Here is a 16,447-nt window from a genome sequence, read left to right as displayed (position 1 = left end):
TGGCACACACCTTTAATCCCAGAACTTGGGAGACAGAGGCAGATAGATCTCTGTGAATTCAAAGCCAGCCTGGTTGACATAGAGAATTTCGAGAACTAAAACTACATCAAAAGACTCAGTCTGGGGGGAAAGAAAAAGATTTGAGGGGGGCCAGGACAGTAACATATTCTTTCTGTAACTTAGTTAAAATATAGAACATATGGACAGATTTGTTTTGTGTATTGGGTACCTAGTGACATCTACCCAGGGGAACAGTGAGCAATAAAGTAGCTTCCTATCCCAGGACCTGTGACCCACACTGCCCCTAAAGCAGTGCGAGTGTTCAGCTCAATGAAGAACACAATAGCTGGGTACAGTTCAGTTGTTGAGTGCTTGTCTGAATGCTTAAATCATTAAATCACTTTGAAATATTAAAACTGGATAATTGTTAAACTATACTAGGTCACATTCTCTGGGGTAACAAGGACTCAGACAGGAAAACACCTCTTTCTGGGTGATGTCATGATAGGATTAGGATGCTGTCGTGTATTCCTTTGTTATATTTGGGATCTGTTAGCCAGCCTCTCGTCACCATTACAAGTACTCAAGAAAAACGGTGTAAGGGAGAAATGATTCATTTTAGCTCACATTTCAGTGGCCTCTCTCTGTGATTGGCCGATCCTGCTGTTGTAGGCCAGAGGTGAAGCCACATCATGGCAGGGAGCATAGGGGCAAAGCAGAGAGAGAAGCAGCTAGGGACCAGGCGTTTCTCTCTAGGGAGTACATCCAGGCACCCACTTTTCCCAACCAGGCCCTACTTCCCAATGTTGTCATATTATGAGTCTGTCAAAGGATTAATCCATTGACAAGATTAGAACCCAGAGGACCTAGTCACTTCTCCAAGGCCAGTCGGGTGGCAACTGAAACCCAACACATGAGCCTTCAGCGACCTTCCCAGATTCAGGCTGTAACAGGTACAGGTGTATATGATGGCACATGCCTATAATCCCAGCACTTAGAAGGTCAGAAGTCTAGGGGTATCCTTCATTACATAGCAAGTTCACATAACAAGTTCAAGGTCAGCCAGGGTTATCTGAGACCATGTCTCAGAACAACAAAAACCAGGTATAATTTGACTTGAGACCGTGGTTAAGCCTCATATAAACTGTTCTCACTAGCAGTGGGTATTCTTGACACCCAGAAAGGTGTTTTCCTGTCTGAGTCCTTGTTACTCCAGAGAATGTGACCACAGTGGGAGACAGGTTAACTTAAATAGGTTTAGGACTATGTGTGATGAGGCTGTGGCAGTCGGCTTTTACTTGAGAGGACAATTACTAATATTTTATAATCTATTATTGCAACCTTATTATATGAAACATTATAAAATCAGGCAAATGGTCACTTTTTGTTTGTTTTATTCTGTTTTATAGATCGTGAGGACCAGTCAATTCTTTGCACGTAAGTAAATGTTGAATATTCAGAATTGATTCTGATTCTTTTTGTAAGTCGAGAATTGCCTTTTTGTTTTGGGGGAGGGAGGTGAGCATGGGTGTGATTTAAAGGTTGCACTTATTCTCAGGCTAAGAGTATACGGGATACTCACATCTGCTGTTACTGCTTGGCTGCCAAACAAGACTTCTCGCATTCCATAAGTTAGCTCTGTGCAATTTACCTCTTTAGTTTGTATGTCTAAGTATAGGCTGGCCAGAGAGCTCAGCAGGATGTTCTTTTTACTCACTAATATTTATCAATCATCTCGTGCCACTGGGTAGAACAGTACTCAGGGCAGGTGATGATTTACTGTGCACACTGGAAAGATGGTTTTGGCTGTAGCGTGGACCTTGGGCTGGAGGAGATCAGTAAGGCATCTATGGTAACAGAGGCAAGGAGATGGTCGTTAACCTACAAAGAAGCGGTTAAGTTTAAGTGCTGTTCAGTTTAGGAGCCAGGTTTACTGGAACTTGGTTTATGTGCTCAAGAAAATAAGTAGACATGTTGATAGAATTGAAATAGGCTGTCTTCCTCCATGAGACTGGGAAGGGAGCACACTCGACTGGGAGACACCAAGCTTGGTTTAGGCCACATTGCTGGCGGGTGTCTATGCTCATCCATTAGTGTGGAAGTGCACTAGGGAGAGAGACCTGTGCTGAAAAGACAGAACTGGGAGACTACAGCATGGATGGCGGAAGCTGCGTGCTGTATATGGATGCCCCGGGACAGCCAGCGCTCAGGAGATAAATAGAGGAAGAAAAGCTGCAAAGTCCAGAATGACCTAAGGGATGGTGGCATTGCCAGGGGACAGGGGCCTTTCCAGAAAGGGGCGAGCTTAGTGCTCTGCTGCTTTATGATACTGAGAGAGCTGAGCAGAAACCATAGAAGATGGAGGATGTTAAAATGGCCTGAGTGATGGGGAGGGAAGGGCCTAGAGAGAAGGAAGGAAGGGAAGGAGCTGAGAGAAAAAGAAACGAGAGAAAAACAAACAAGCAGAAAACCAAGATGCACTGTTTCTCAGATCAAAAATGTGAACGGAATAATAGCTAACAGTGAGAGATCAGCAGAGGATTTTTATCTCATTGGTGCTTCTAATGTGGCCAAGATGAGATGCAGCTGAAGGAGAGGGTGTTATCAAGAGTAGCAGAAGGAAGGAGAAGTTGGTAGGACCAGAAGTCACAGCTCTCCTATGGTGGTGTCCACAGTCCCAATGAAGGCCCATGGGGAGGGAACTGGGAATTAAGAACACTATCCTATGTTGCTCTCCCCGCCTCCTTTTTTGTTTTTGTTTTTCGAGACAGCCCCGGCTGCCTTTGTAGACCAGGCTGGCCTCAACTCAGAGATCTGCCTCCCTCTGCCTTTTTGGGGGGTGGTGGGATGGGGAGAAAGGAATAGAAAGTTTGATGTTTAGTATGTGGTGAAGAGAGAGCTGTGAGAGAAGGAGAGAGAGTCTGCTTTGTTGTATGAACTCTCTTGTAGCATCACTTAGCCTCAAGGAGCTACATAAAGAACTCTTCTTGAAGCCTCGTGACGCAGCAGCATGGTCAGTCCTGTGAGATGATTGCAGTTGCTTGCATCCTCATAGTGCAAACCTGACCACCTGAGTTTGATCCCTGGAACTCACATAAAGGTTGAAAGATGGAGCAAGAGAACCAACGACATGAACTGTCCTTGTCCTCCACACATGCCCCTTGGCCCACACACCCATACAGTTAACCCACACAAATCATAAATAAAATAAAAATAATAATTTAAAGAGCTCGGTGCAGTTGCATGGTCCTGCAAGCTTCCCAGCAACTGTTGGAGGTCTTACTCTGGGTTTACTCCTGCCTCCGTAGCCAACTGCTGGACTGGGTGCCATGGCTTCTCTCTAGTGTCCTCTCATGTTGGCTTTAATGGGACAGCTGTATTCCAAAAGCAGCCAGAGGTACACGCTCAGATTTCTGCTGTGTCCCTCTCCAAGCCAAACACAACCATGGCCTGAGTCCACCTGGGAACCACTACAGAGTGAAGTCTGAAGCAGTGAACCATCGCTGTGGTCCACACTCCTAGGATGCTGGCATAAAAACATCTAACCAGGAAGAGGTGGCAAACTCAGTTTCCTCTTACATTGAATTGTTTGGAATTCAGATGACTTTACTTTCTTTCCTATTACTGGGAGTTGTATCCTAAGAGGTCTGTTGCTGTCAGCAGAATGAAAGGCTGGTGGCCTCTGATCTTTGCTTGCCTAAATGGCCATCACAGCTATTAGCACTTGTAATTAGATGGCGGCATCATTTAGAGTGGGCTTATCATCAGTCAGAGATTTGGGCTCATAACCTTGTCTCCTGGCAGCTGAGTTGTCTCTGCTTGGCTCAAGTAGCAGCCATTAAGAACAATGTTTGCTTTCTTTCCTATTCCTTTTTCATTTTAAAGTTCATTAAAAATTCATTATAAAGAACTAAAAAAATTTCACACAGTAAAATTAACCAAACCCAAGGTCTGTCCATCTCCTCAGTGAGCTTCTGTACAGTTAGCTCAGCCACTCTGAAGCTGTGGAGGGTCACATGCATTTCACAGTTTCTCTATCAAATATATTTGTATGCACTTTATCCAAAAGTGAAAAATCTGGGACAGGGTTGAAACTAGAGAAACAACTAACTTTATATTCTCTTTCATGATTCAGGTGGTAAGAACGGAACCCAGTCTTTTTCAAATTGTTATTTTCTCTCAATGTTTTACCGCTAATATTCCCAGACCTAGAGCAAAGTTGAAAGAACTATAGTGAACACCCACATACACTTCAGCCAGACTCTGCCATCTATTATACTATAGTTGGTTTATCGTATTTGTCTGTCTGTTCTTCCTCTATATACCGTCAATCCATCTTTATGTTGGAAAGAGAGTGGTCTGAGGCTTGCCTATTTACTGAAAGGGTCAGATAAATAGGGAAAAAAGAGAAACCTTGTTTACACATAAAATAATGGTCAGTGATGATAAATTGTTTTTTGTCAGCTCGACACCTAGACATATCTGGGAAGAGAGCCTAGCCTGCCTTTTTATCACTACCATTTATTTGTTTACTTATTTGGGGGGTGTTTAGTGTGTACATGCAGTGGACTGTGTGTGGTGAGCAGAGGACGACTGGAGGGAACTGTTCTGTCTCCCTGTGGGTCCAGGCACTGGAACTCTGGTCCTCAGGCTTGGCATCTAGTACCAGTTGAGCCATCTCTGCAGCCCAGGAAGAGGGAGTCTTAATTGAGAAATGCCAGTAGGCAAGTCTATGGGGTATGGTATTAATTAGTGATTGCTGTGGGAGGAGCCAGCTCACTGTGGCTGGTGTCTCCTGAGGAGCAAGTCAGTAAGCACTGTTCCTTTGTGCACCCTGCTTCAGCTCCTGCCTTCAGGTCCCTGCCCTTGCCTGAGTTTCTGCCCAGACGTCCCTCTGTGATGGAGTGTTACTTAGGAGTTTAACATGAAATAAGCCCTCTTCTCCCCAAGTTGAATTTGGTCAGTGTTTTAGCACAGCAATAGAAACCTGCAGGAGCTGTCTGAAAGAGCATACCCTTAAAAAAAACCCTGTTTTATATATACACACATATATGCATTGGTGTCTTGGTATCGTGCTGGCATGTATGCCTCTTTGAGGGTGTTGGATCTCCTGGAGCTGGAGTTGCAGACAGCTGTGAGCTGCCATGTGGGTGCAGGAAATTGAACTCAGGTTCTCTGGAAAAGCAACCAGTGCTCTGAACCACTGAGTCATCTCTGCAGCCCCCTGAAAGATCATATTCTAACCTTAACTGTAAGCGTGTGGAGGAGGTCAGGGCTCCAGTTGGAAGCCTGAGGATTACTGCAGCTTTTCCCTGGGAGAGGCTCAAGGGCAACTGACGCACAGAGGCCCTGCCGAAGGTTAGGCAGCATTTATTTTGATGGCTGCCGGTTGTTTAGCTATGTAGTTTAAAGTAGTTTTCTCTTATTTAGTAAGCCATATTTCCCTTCATGTAGTGATTATTTCTCCCTGTTTTGGTATATAGACAGTATTATTTAAGGTCCAATGTTTTCATTCTTTCTTTTGGAGCAAAGTCCATGTAATGGGGTCCACACATCCTAAGTGTAGTTTTTGCTGAGTCATTCAGTACCCCATCAGGACACAGAAGACAGTGCTGTCACCCCAGAAAGGTCCTTCCCCTGTCCTAGTACATGTTCACCACGGCCTTTTGTTTGTTTTTAGACACCACAATTGTGATATTTAATAGCTTTCATATTTATATTATAAGTAACATTGTAAACCAAAAAACAGGTTTAATAGTCTGTGTTCCTTAGTGCTTTTGAAAATTCAAGTAAAGAAAAAAGGAAGAAAAAAAAAAGAAAATCCAAGTAAAGTATTCCGAAAGTGTGTTCACATCTTCCTTACATTGGTTCATAGCCAAGCTAAAGTTTTCTATATGCAAATAACTAGTCAATTTTATGAGGAAGTTATTTGTGTTCATTATTTAGTAATTATTTTATACTAAGTACCGAAAACAGGAGTAATATGGGTTTTGTTTATGTAAGTGATAGTTTACATAGGGCTCAAGAGGTAGCTCAGCGTTAAAAGCTCTGGCCCCTCTTCTAGAGACTTGGATTGGCTTCCCAGCATCCACATGGCTGTTTTGCAGCCCTCTTCTGAGTTCCCGGACAAGCATGCGTGTGGTACGCAGGCATGCATGCAGGCAAAGCACCCATATATGTATGTACATAGTTTGATAGTTTATCTTTAACTGTTACCTTTGTAGTCAGTTTCTAATTTGCATTCCTGCAAAGGCTGAACTTCCAGCTTATACCCCGAACCTCTTCTGCCCACGCTCCCCGGGTGCTCTCTGAAGACTGCTCTGTAGTGTGAGCCTGCAGACCTACTGCTGCTCATTGTGAGGACACACCAGGCACATCTTTGATCTTCAGATTCCACCACTGAACTGAAAGGGAAAGTGTAGCCCTCCTGGTGACTCTCCATGGTGTTAGTATTAAGACCAATAAAGCAGTTACTCCTAGTCCTGTCTTTAGAGAACACTGACCTTTATGACTCTGACTTTAGATAAGCTGATTGCCCCAAATTTCTTTTCCTTGCAAATATATTTTAATAGAGTGTAATGATTGTCTCTAGTCAAGATGTGGCATTTATGGTTTGGGTTGGTTTTTGTAAAGCAGTAATCTGCCATATACAAATATCCAGAGTTGAGTCCTGTATTGAGTGCAGTTGGTTGTTGTTAAGAGTGGCATTCTTTAAAGTTTCGAGATAAACAAATGGATAGAATTGATTAAGCGTGAGCTGACGATGTAGCTCACTTGGTTGAGTGCTTACCCAGAATGCACAATGCTCTGGTTTTGATACCCAGCACCACATAAACCAGGACACACCTCTAATCTGAGTAGTGTAGATGTAGGTTCAAAAAAGTTCCCAATAGTTTTAAGTTTTTTTTCAGTGTGTGTGGGTATGCCTGTGTGTGTGCCTATGCACCACTTGTGTGCCTAGTGCCCATGGAGATCTGAAGATGGCATCCAATACCCTGGAACTGGAGTTTTAGACAGTTGTGAGCCACCATGTAGGTGCTGGGAATTGAACCCCTGTCCTCTGGAAGAGCAGTAAGTGGTCTTTCCCAGGAGCCATCTCTCTAGCCCTCCTTGGAAGCACGATTAATAACAACTCAGAGAAATTTGGGTTCAGCCTGAAAATCCAAAAAGCAAAGCAGCCATCCACTGGCTCTTACCTCAACCTCAGTCCAAAATAGCGATCCTGCCTTTAGGAATCCCAGAATGAGACTGTGTCTGAGCTGTCTCCTCCCATTTTATAATCCTCTCTAGTTCTGGGATTAAAGGAGTTCACCACTACCGACTGGTTTCTGTGGCAAGCTAGTGTGGCTACTGGGATTAAAGGTGTGTGTTATTAGTGTCTGGCCTTGTAGGCCCTGAATTCACGTGATATACAGATAGATATACATGCAAGCAAAACTTAGACATAAAGTAAACATAATCTTTAAAAGAAAGAAGAAATTGTACTTGAGTAAAATCCAAATAATTTACCATGAACTCCCAGAGTTCCTGGCATTTCCTGAGTCTACTTGATCGTCACAGGCTGCCCTTTTCTGCCTTCGTCTTTAGCCAGCAGGTCCCAAAACACACCAAGTTCTCTGCTGGCCGTCTTTGCAGGCGTCTGTCCATCTGTCCGAATACTTTCCCGTCTTGGAGAAGCTGTCTCCCTGAATGGCGTCTAGAGAAGGCTGACCCTTCTCCTCAGACTTCTCCTTCAGAAAATTCAGCATGGTTTGAAGTAATTCCTTTCCTTGTGCGTTCCCGCCCCTAAACTGGAGCTCCACAGGGACGCCACCTTGTTCACTGCTGTCATGTCTAGCACTTGGAAGAGTGACTGGCCCTCAGAAGTTGATTCAGAAGTGTTTGTGAATGGCTAACTGAAAGTATAAAAAGTCATTATAGACCAGTAGTAGCCAGATGGCTAATACGGTGGTTGAATGATATTAATGACAGGAACACTGAAACAAAACGAGCAGGGCCTTCCTTCACTCATTTACCCCACGGCATCCTGAGGCCGGATCTGCGGCTAGATGCTGGACTGCGGAAGGCAAATAAACCTCCCCTTTGCTGGTTTTGAGTGAAAGAATTACCTGAGAGATAAAAATGACTATTTTCCTTTAAAGTCATGTTATGCTGATGCTATTTCTCTCAGAAGTCTGGCTGCTTTGAGTGGGGTAGGCAGCTGGGGTTTCCGGAAAGTGCAGCAAGTATAGCGAAACAAAATTATTTGAAGTGTATCTATGAAATGAACTTCAGAGAATATTTTTCTTTTATCTTTTTGTTTTTCCAAAGAATGGTGCTAATGGTTGCTAGTGGTATTTCAGAAATCTCTGTGTTGTGGTGTGGACCACGAATAGACAATATATATGAGAAATAAGTAGGTGGGGGAAGATTACATCTGAGATCGCTGGAGACTCTAGATACAGGGATGTGAGCCAAGTCATCTGTGAGGGGGGATTATATTATCTCAAACTATATATTTTTTTAGGTTGAACAAAGATTCGGTTATAAAATCTGAAACTTTCCAAAGGTTGGAGGCAAATATAGAATTAATAATACAAATTACATAAAATGAGAGGTAAAGGATGTAATATTCTCTATAGTGGGCAGAAACCTTATTGAAAGTCTGGTAGTTTGAGTACCTAAGACTCAGAACCTCATAAGAGAAGACAAAGAGGTGGTCATTGTATTAGTCAGGATTCTCTGGAGGAACAGAACTCTGGGTGTGTGTGTGTGTGTGTGTGTGTGTGTGTGTGTGTGTGTGTGTGTGTAGGATTTATTAGAATGGCTTATAAGCTGTGGTCTGGCCAGTCCAACAATGACTGTCTTCCAATGGAAAGGCCAAGAATCCAGTAGTTGTTCACTCCAGCAGACTGGGTGTCTCCGTGGGTCTTCTGTGTGTGCTGGAGACCTGAAGAAGTGGGTTCTAACACCAGTGAAGGGAGGCTTCAGCAGCAGGGTGGATGAACTTGCCAGGGAGAGTGAGGGCAGGGGGACAAAAGACAAAAGTTTTCCTTCCATGTTCTTTTTTGTGGGCTGCCATGAGAAGGTGTAGCCAGACTTTGGGTGTGTCCCTGACTGCAGATGATCCAGACTTAGGGTTGGTCTCCCACTTCAAATGATACGATCGAGAAAATCCCCCACAAGTGTGCTCTGTAGTGGGAGCTGTGGGGCTGCATTCTGCCACCCAGCTCCCGCCACCGGCTAGCTTATGCCCCGAAATAATTACACGGACACTGTATTCTTTTAAACACTGCTTGGCCCATTTCTATCTAGCCTCTTCTAGGCTAATTCTTACATATTAATTTAGCCCATCTCTAATCATCTGTGTTGCACCCCAAGGTGCGCTTACCAGGAAGATTCTAGCCTACGTCCATCCTGGGTCGGAGCTGAATCGCCTCTGCCCAGGAGAGCGGAGCATGGCGTCTCTGTCTGAGGCGTCTTACCTCACTTCCTCTTCCTCCCAGCATTCTGTTCTGTTTACTCCACCCACCTATGTTCTAAGCTATGAGCCCAAGCAGTTTGTTTATTACTTAACCAATGAAATCAACAGATTGATATATGACACTCCCACATCACTTCCCCTTTTTCTGTTTAAACAAAAAAAAGGAAGGTTTTAACTTTAACATAGCAAAATTACATATAACAAAACAGTTATCAAGCAAGAATTACAGTTACAATATTTATATCTATTTTATCTTTTATCATAACGATGGAAAACTATAACTATTACTATCTATCTATTCTTCAACTCCATCAAAGACTACAGAAGAATACAATATTACCTAAGCAAACAAAAAGTAAGCAATTTTCAAAACTCTAGAAATGACAGAGATATCTCGCTGCCTGTACAGTCACCCAAAGTTCCTCTGTACCATTGGGGCATTCATCTTCGGCCTACAGGCCCATAGTTTCCAGCAGACATTTCCATGAAGCAGGAAAATTCAAAGTCAGTTCGGTCACTATCTGTTGTGTCCTGCAGAATGTCTTGCAGACTCTTTCATGAGTCAGGAACCCCAAAAGATCATCTCACCTTTATGCAAGTTCAGTAGTCCTCTCTCTGCGGGTTCTCTGTTTCCAGTTTATGCAATAGTCCAGGCAAGAGCAGTTTCTTGCCCAAATGGCTATCAAACTCCAAAAGGATCCTCTTCGATGCCCATCTTCCTCTTGAAGTAGATTGGTGCTGCCAGGAGCAGAGTGTCTCATTGTCATGAAAAACCCTAAATTATTAAAACATTAAATGCCATATTCTACAGTCTTTGAAAGATATGAAGAATGTCTATCTAACTGAAATGTATCTCTATATATCTAGAAAATCTAACTAACATGTCTACAAACTTGACTATTATGATTATCTATTAACAACCTATATACATTACATTTTTAAATGAACTACACAATCACAATATCTTAATCAATAGCAGAAATATGCATATACATATAACAAAATTGACCTTAAATCTCTATCAATAAAGCAAAATCTATACTAATACAAATTATTCATATCTATATCATATCCCCCTTTAAATGTTAAAGAACGTTTATAAACCATATTTGGGAACATGGGCGCAGTTTTTTCTCTCCAAACTGCTTCCTGCTGAATGGGGGCGTTGTTAATTAGGTCTTTCATGGTATAACCTGTGTGCTAGTTTCATCTCAGTTGGCAGTTGAGCAAAGCAATTTTCTGAAGATGTTCACTGCAACCCTTCAGGAGGGTGTGGTCCAACATACCATATCGGAATAGAAGAAATGAACAAGGTCTCATCCTCTGTGAAAACAAAATAAGAAACTCCTTTCCAAAGCATCATGTCCTTAGATCCAAATTTCAAAGTCAAGGCATTTTCAAAATATCTATTTTGGATTAGTTCAGCAGCATTTATAAACAAATATCTTTTAGCAGCTGTTACTCTTTCCTCAGCATTCAAACAATTCAAAAAGAGCATAATAGCATACAGTATCAAAATTCTCTGTTTATTTTCCATCTTTGTACGGCTTTATTTTAACTCTATTTTGTTTATTTTTACTTTTAACTTTTTGCTTTTTGAGACAGGTTCTATGTATCTTTGACCTGGAATAACTCTATAGACCAAGCTGTCCTTGAACTCTCAGAGATCCGCCTGTCTCTGTCTCCCAGGCATTGGGATTAAAGGCGTGTGCTACCACACCTTGAAGTCACAGAGGTCAATCTCCCTCTGCCTCCCAGGCATTGGGATTAAAGGTGTGTACTACCACATACAACAACTCTCTTCCTTTTTTTTTTTTATTGTTTTTTACTTTAAGAACTTCAACTTTTAGCCTGCATATATTTTTAACATGCTGTAAACCATTTAAACATTTTCTTTGTCTTTGACGCTCTCTTTACTGTATCTCTCTCTGTTTTTCTGACCACATGAGTCTCTAATTTACCAAGCAATATTGGTAGGACTAAAGCTGTTGCTTTGGCAGCTGGATCCAGCCCACTCCTTAGCTTTCCAGCCTCAGGGCTGAGGTACTGGCTGTAGCCACGTTTACTGCCACAACTCTATGGCATTTCAAGGTCCCTGCCAGCAAGTGAGCTTCAGCAGCCTGTGCTTGCAAACCGCACAAACCACCTGCGTAAGAGTCAGAGTTTGCCCTGGCAGGACAGCCCAGAAAGCCGGCATTTTTAAACGGCGCAGCTTTTTTCCTGCTACGGCTGAAAACCAAAAAGCATGCGTTCAGCTTTTCGTCAACACCATTTAAGTGTTTCGTGGCAGGACCTCTTAATGAGCTGCAGGGTTTTGCAGCTAAAGCTGAGTCAGGAAGCCTCTCTTAGATGAGGCGCTTGCTTGCCTCTAGCAAGCAGAGTAGACCCGAGAAATTGTCACTATCAAGAAAACATGCTTTACTCTTTCCCAAGCTTTCTCAGGCTTTCAGTGGATTCAGTTGTCCACACGTCTGGGCGCCATTTGTAGTAATTAGAGCGGAGGGGCTGCGTCCCCAGCACCCCAGCTGCCCACATGGCTTATGCCCCGAAATAACAACACACAAACTGTATTCATTTAAACACTGCTTGGCCCTTTAGCTCTAGCCCTTACTGGCTAATTCTGATATCCCGATCAACCCATCTCTAATAATCTGTGAGCACCGGTCTTACCGGGAAAGATTCTAGCCTACGTCTATCCTGGGTCGAGCTTCATCGTGTGCATCTGGCCTGGCGAGGGGAGCATGGTGTCTCTGTGAGGCGTCTGCTCCCGAGAGGAGAGCTGTCGAGTCTGAGCTCACTTCCTCTTCCTCCCAGCATTCTGTTCTGTTTACTCCTCCCACCTATGTTTTAAGCTATGAGCCCAAGCAGTTTGTTTATTACTTAGCCAATGAAATCAGCAGATTGATATATGACACTCCCACATCAGCAGTTCATACAATGAAATGTCTTTCTGTACGCACAGGATGGACGTAGGCTAGAATCTTTCCCGGTAAGACAGGTGCTCACAGATTATTAGAGATGGGTTGATCGGGATATCAGAATTAGCCAGTAAGGGCTAGAGCTAAAGGGCCAAGCAGTGTTTAAATGAATACAGTTTGTGTGTTGTTATTTCGGGGCATAAGCCATGTGGGCGGCTGGAGTGCTGGGGACGCAGCCCCACCGCTCTTATTACTACAGTGCTCAAGCTGCTCGGGTTTTAGTTGATTCCAGAGGCATGGAGTCAGGTTGACAACCGAGCTCAGCATCACAGGCAGCAAGTCAGAAAGTGGTTTGTTTCCGGAACTAGGAGGGAGCAGATCCATTGCCTCCATTTTTCAGAGTTAGAGTACGGAAGCTCAGTGATTATTTCCCACTCCAGTCCTACAGCTGGCCAATAAGATCCCTTTGCTCAGCCCTCCTGTGCTTGAGGCCGAGGTTAACCAGCTGCAGAGAACTGGAGAGACAGTGCAGCTGGTAAGCCTGCTGGAAACTTGAGGCGTGGGCTGTTCCAATAATACAGGTTCCAAGCAGAGGAGTCAGGATTTACTGGGAGAGTTGATGGCAGTGTAAAGCACTTAGAGACTGCACTTGAGTGCAGGCGAACTGAGTTTAAAATTTTAGTTAGAGATTAGATGTCTTGTTATAATTCAAATAAGATATATATATATATATAACATTGTATACATAATATATAAAGTTATATTTCATATAGTGCTTTATATAATTATATGTATATATATTAATATTATTGCTCAATTTTCTGGAGACCTGAACTATTCTGAGCAGAAGGATGAGAATCTGGGTGTTCCTAAGCACCCCAGAGGGCTATCTATACTTCAAGCTTAGTCCAGAATACGAAGTGTACTGTGTGAGGTTATGTGGGTTCAGACACAAACCAGCCATGAGCTCATGCAGTCAGGAGCCCTGTGTGAGGCCACTACCCTTGGGAAGGCTTTCTCGAGGCGTGTGCAGTGCAGCACTGGTTCTGACCTGGGAGACCCTCAGTGCTTTGGAGTTGAGCACCAGAGACAAGCAAACATCCCAGAGCCTCCAGTTCCTTCACGTTGCTCTCTACGAAGGTGTGTTTGGTGGTTTCTCTATCAGTGCTAGGGGATGTTTCTAATGCAGTGGCTTTTGCTTTGTTTTTTGTCTTCCACGATCATGATCATTCTGATAAATTTCTCTTTGCTTATGGAAGCTCTTACCCCCAGGAGCAGGAAAAATGTGTTTTGGAATTTTCCTTTGTTTTCTCATGAGCACTCCCCGTGAATATTTATTTGGGCTAATTTAATACCTTGTTTTGCTTTTTGAGACAGGGTTTCTCTGTGTAGTCCTAGCTGTCCTGGAACTCACTTTGTAAACTGGGCTGGCCTCAAACTCAGAGACCCACCTGCCTCTGCCTTCCTAGTATTGGAATTGATTAATGGCATAGGCCACCACCCCTGGCTTAATACCCTTTCCTAAAAATATAATCATTTTTAACAGTTTCAGTCAGGTTTGGTGATTAATCTTTTAATCCCACCACTTGGGAGGCAGAAGGATCACTGTAATTTCAAAAGAGTAGTTTACATTGTATGTTCCAGGCCAGCTAGACTTGTCTACAGTAGGAGACTCTGTTTCAAAAACCATGAAAACAAACACACATAAAAACAGGCTTGTGGAAAAAAAAAAACAGGCTTGTGTGTGCCTATTGAAGTAGTAGGAAAGATGAAAGACAAGTGCAAAAGTAAATCTTTTTTAGCAACCCAGAGCTCATTGTCCAGTATGTATTTTACAAGAAAGATTACAATTTTTCAAGATGGTTCAGTGATGGTGGTGTTGATAGCAAGGTTAGATCTAAGAATAAGGAGTTGATCATTTAAAAACACAGAAAAACAGTAGTAATACTTTCTTTTCTATTATTGCTATTGCCTGTGAGTTTTCTCCTGCTTTCTCTCACTCTTTTTTTTCTTTCCCTAATTCTTACTTTGTTCGGTTTCATTTTATCTATTGTAATTTTGGAAAACATGTGCTCAGCTCTCTTTTTAAAGTAGCTGATGTTGATATTTCTTTCAGGGGTGAATCGGGTGCCGGGAAGACAGAGAACACAAAGAAAGTCATTCAGTACCTTGCCCATGTTGCTTCTTCACACAAAGGAAGAAAGGACCATAATATTCCTGTAAGTCTTTGCTCTGTTGTTTTTTGTCTGCATTCTGCTCTTTTATAATATCAGATGCAAACCAGGAAAGCGCAGCTGTTGCATCCACTGCTCTGGCTAGCAGCCCCCTGGCCACACACCCAGGACCCTCGCTTCTTCCAGTCGGGAGGAGCTGGGCACAGTACAAGGAAATTAACTAGGCTTTCTCACAAGGGAATTATGGCTGTGGCTTGAGGCCCAGTTTCTGGCAGAGATCGGTGTGAATGGTTATAAATTAATGAGCAGTGCCTATGAAGATTTCTTACTTCCACCAAGTGAGTGTCTGTAAATGATTTTAGTGGTTCTTCCGGACTACAGAATAATAGCCTGCGACTGCTGCCTATAGCAGCTCTAGGGGTTGGGGGATCTGTGGGAAGAAACCATGGATGGTAAAAGGTAAAAACACAGAATATGGTGTCAGTGAACCTCTGATGTTTTGAGACACTGTAGTAGTTGGTAAGCTTTCATGTGCCAGCCAAACCAGCTCCCGCTGCTCGCGGGCTTGTGCTTTGTGCTAACGTCTGCCTATCTGTTTGTAATGAGCAGCAGGACTCACCTAAGCCAGTGAAGCCCCAGGCAAGTGATTTTCCTTCTGCTTCTCAGTCTTGAGTGCCTGCCCTGACTGCTGTCTTTAGAGCAAGCCTCTCCTAGAAACTCTTGGTTCTAAGTGGAATCTTCTAAAACAAGATTTAATGCTGAAAATGTGTTGCTAGAGTCTTACTCTTTCACACAAAGCAGCATGCATTTGTGCTTTTTAGATTTGTGTTCTAGATAACCTGAATGTTTTCCCTTTATCATGACATTGAAATGCATGTTTATGAAGTCTTTAAAATTAAGATGTTTCATCAGTCATATTAGGTGGAACTGTCTTACTATTAGCGAGCGCATGAAAGCTTTGTTTTATGCTATACATTACATTTTAAATTGAGGGCACCTTGAAAGTTGTTCCTTTGTGGCAACTACACTTCTAATAGGTTTTTATGGCATTTTATAATTTATGCCTACGTGTGTGTTAGCCCAAAAGCTTGCCTTGTTGTATTTAATATCCTCAAAAAATGAGAATTTTCTTTGTGCTGGGCAAGTAGTGGAGCGGTTATCAGCTGCCTGCCTTTTAGCCCCAGCATGCCCAACATTGGACAAACCACAAACGAGAGCCAGACTTCCTGCTTCCCAGGAGAGGGAGGACAGAACTGAACCAGAGTCCTTGAAGAGTGGGACATGGCTCTGGACCGGATTCTCACCTTGGCACAGCAATAGTTAGGTCTATGTCTTCCACATGCAAGAGGCAGTGATGTTGAAGCATATAATTGCTCTATAAATACATATAGAAAAGATCATACATACCTGCATACCCAGAGAAACTGTCACAGATGCTGAAACTCTCAAATATCTTTCTTAACATATAAGGTGAGAAATTGTCTGTCACTGGAGCTCTGATATCTATGAAGGCCTGTGGTGGTCTTTTGTGACTTGCTGCCACCCAGGTTAGCAATGTAGCTGGGAAGGGATAACACATGAGTTATCATGAGACAGCACGAACAAGAAACCTGTGCATTCAGAGTGCACGCTCTATGGCCTTAGGTCGGCACCGAGAGCACTAATGAGAGTGGTAACTATATAGATTTTCCAGGTTCTCGGAAGCATGGGCACCATTGCCGTTTAGACTGTTTCGATGTCATTGTAAACTACGGTGCATCCCAGGTGTATGTGAGTAGCATGCCATACTTGGATGCCTCAGGGGTTCCAGTCCACCCTGGAAGCAAATTCTCCCCAAGGAGGAGGCTGCTGCTTTGGGCTGCGCTGTCCCTGCTGAGTTGCACATCTCTGCA

General features: G+C 43.2%; 1 protein-coding gene across 4 annotated transcripts in view; it reads left to right on the top strand.

The window, feature by feature from the left end:
- Positions 1-16,447, top strand: part of Myh10 (myosin heavy chain 10) — a 139,167-nt gene that overhangs the window by 41,546 nt on the left and 81,174 nt on the right. For 2 of the 4 annotated variants that reach the window (XM_075992101.1, XM_075992099.1), the window contains exons 4-6: positions 1,410-1,437; positions 14,498-14,600; positions 15,165-15,194. In XM_075992101.1, the coding sequence (XP_075848216.1) occupies positions 1,410-1,437; positions 14,498-14,600; positions 15,165-15,194 (161 nt within the window). The remainder of the gene's footprint in view (positions 1-1,409; positions 1,438-14,497; positions 14,601-15,164; positions 15,195-16,447) is intronic. The other 2 variants (XM_075992102.1, XM_075992100.1) reach the window with 1 other exon arrangement.

Source organism: Microtus pennsylvanicus, chromosome 11 (assembly GCF_037038515.1).
Source record: "Microtus pennsylvanicus isolate mMicPen1 chromosome 11, mMicPen1.hap1, whole genome shotgun sequence".
NCBI classification, from domain to species: Eukaryota; Metazoa; Chordata; class Mammalia; order Rodentia; family Cricetidae; genus Microtus; species Microtus pennsylvanicus.
The sequence above is the reverse complement of the archived record's forward strand: the minus strand, read 5'-3'. Positions and strand labels throughout refer to the sequence as shown.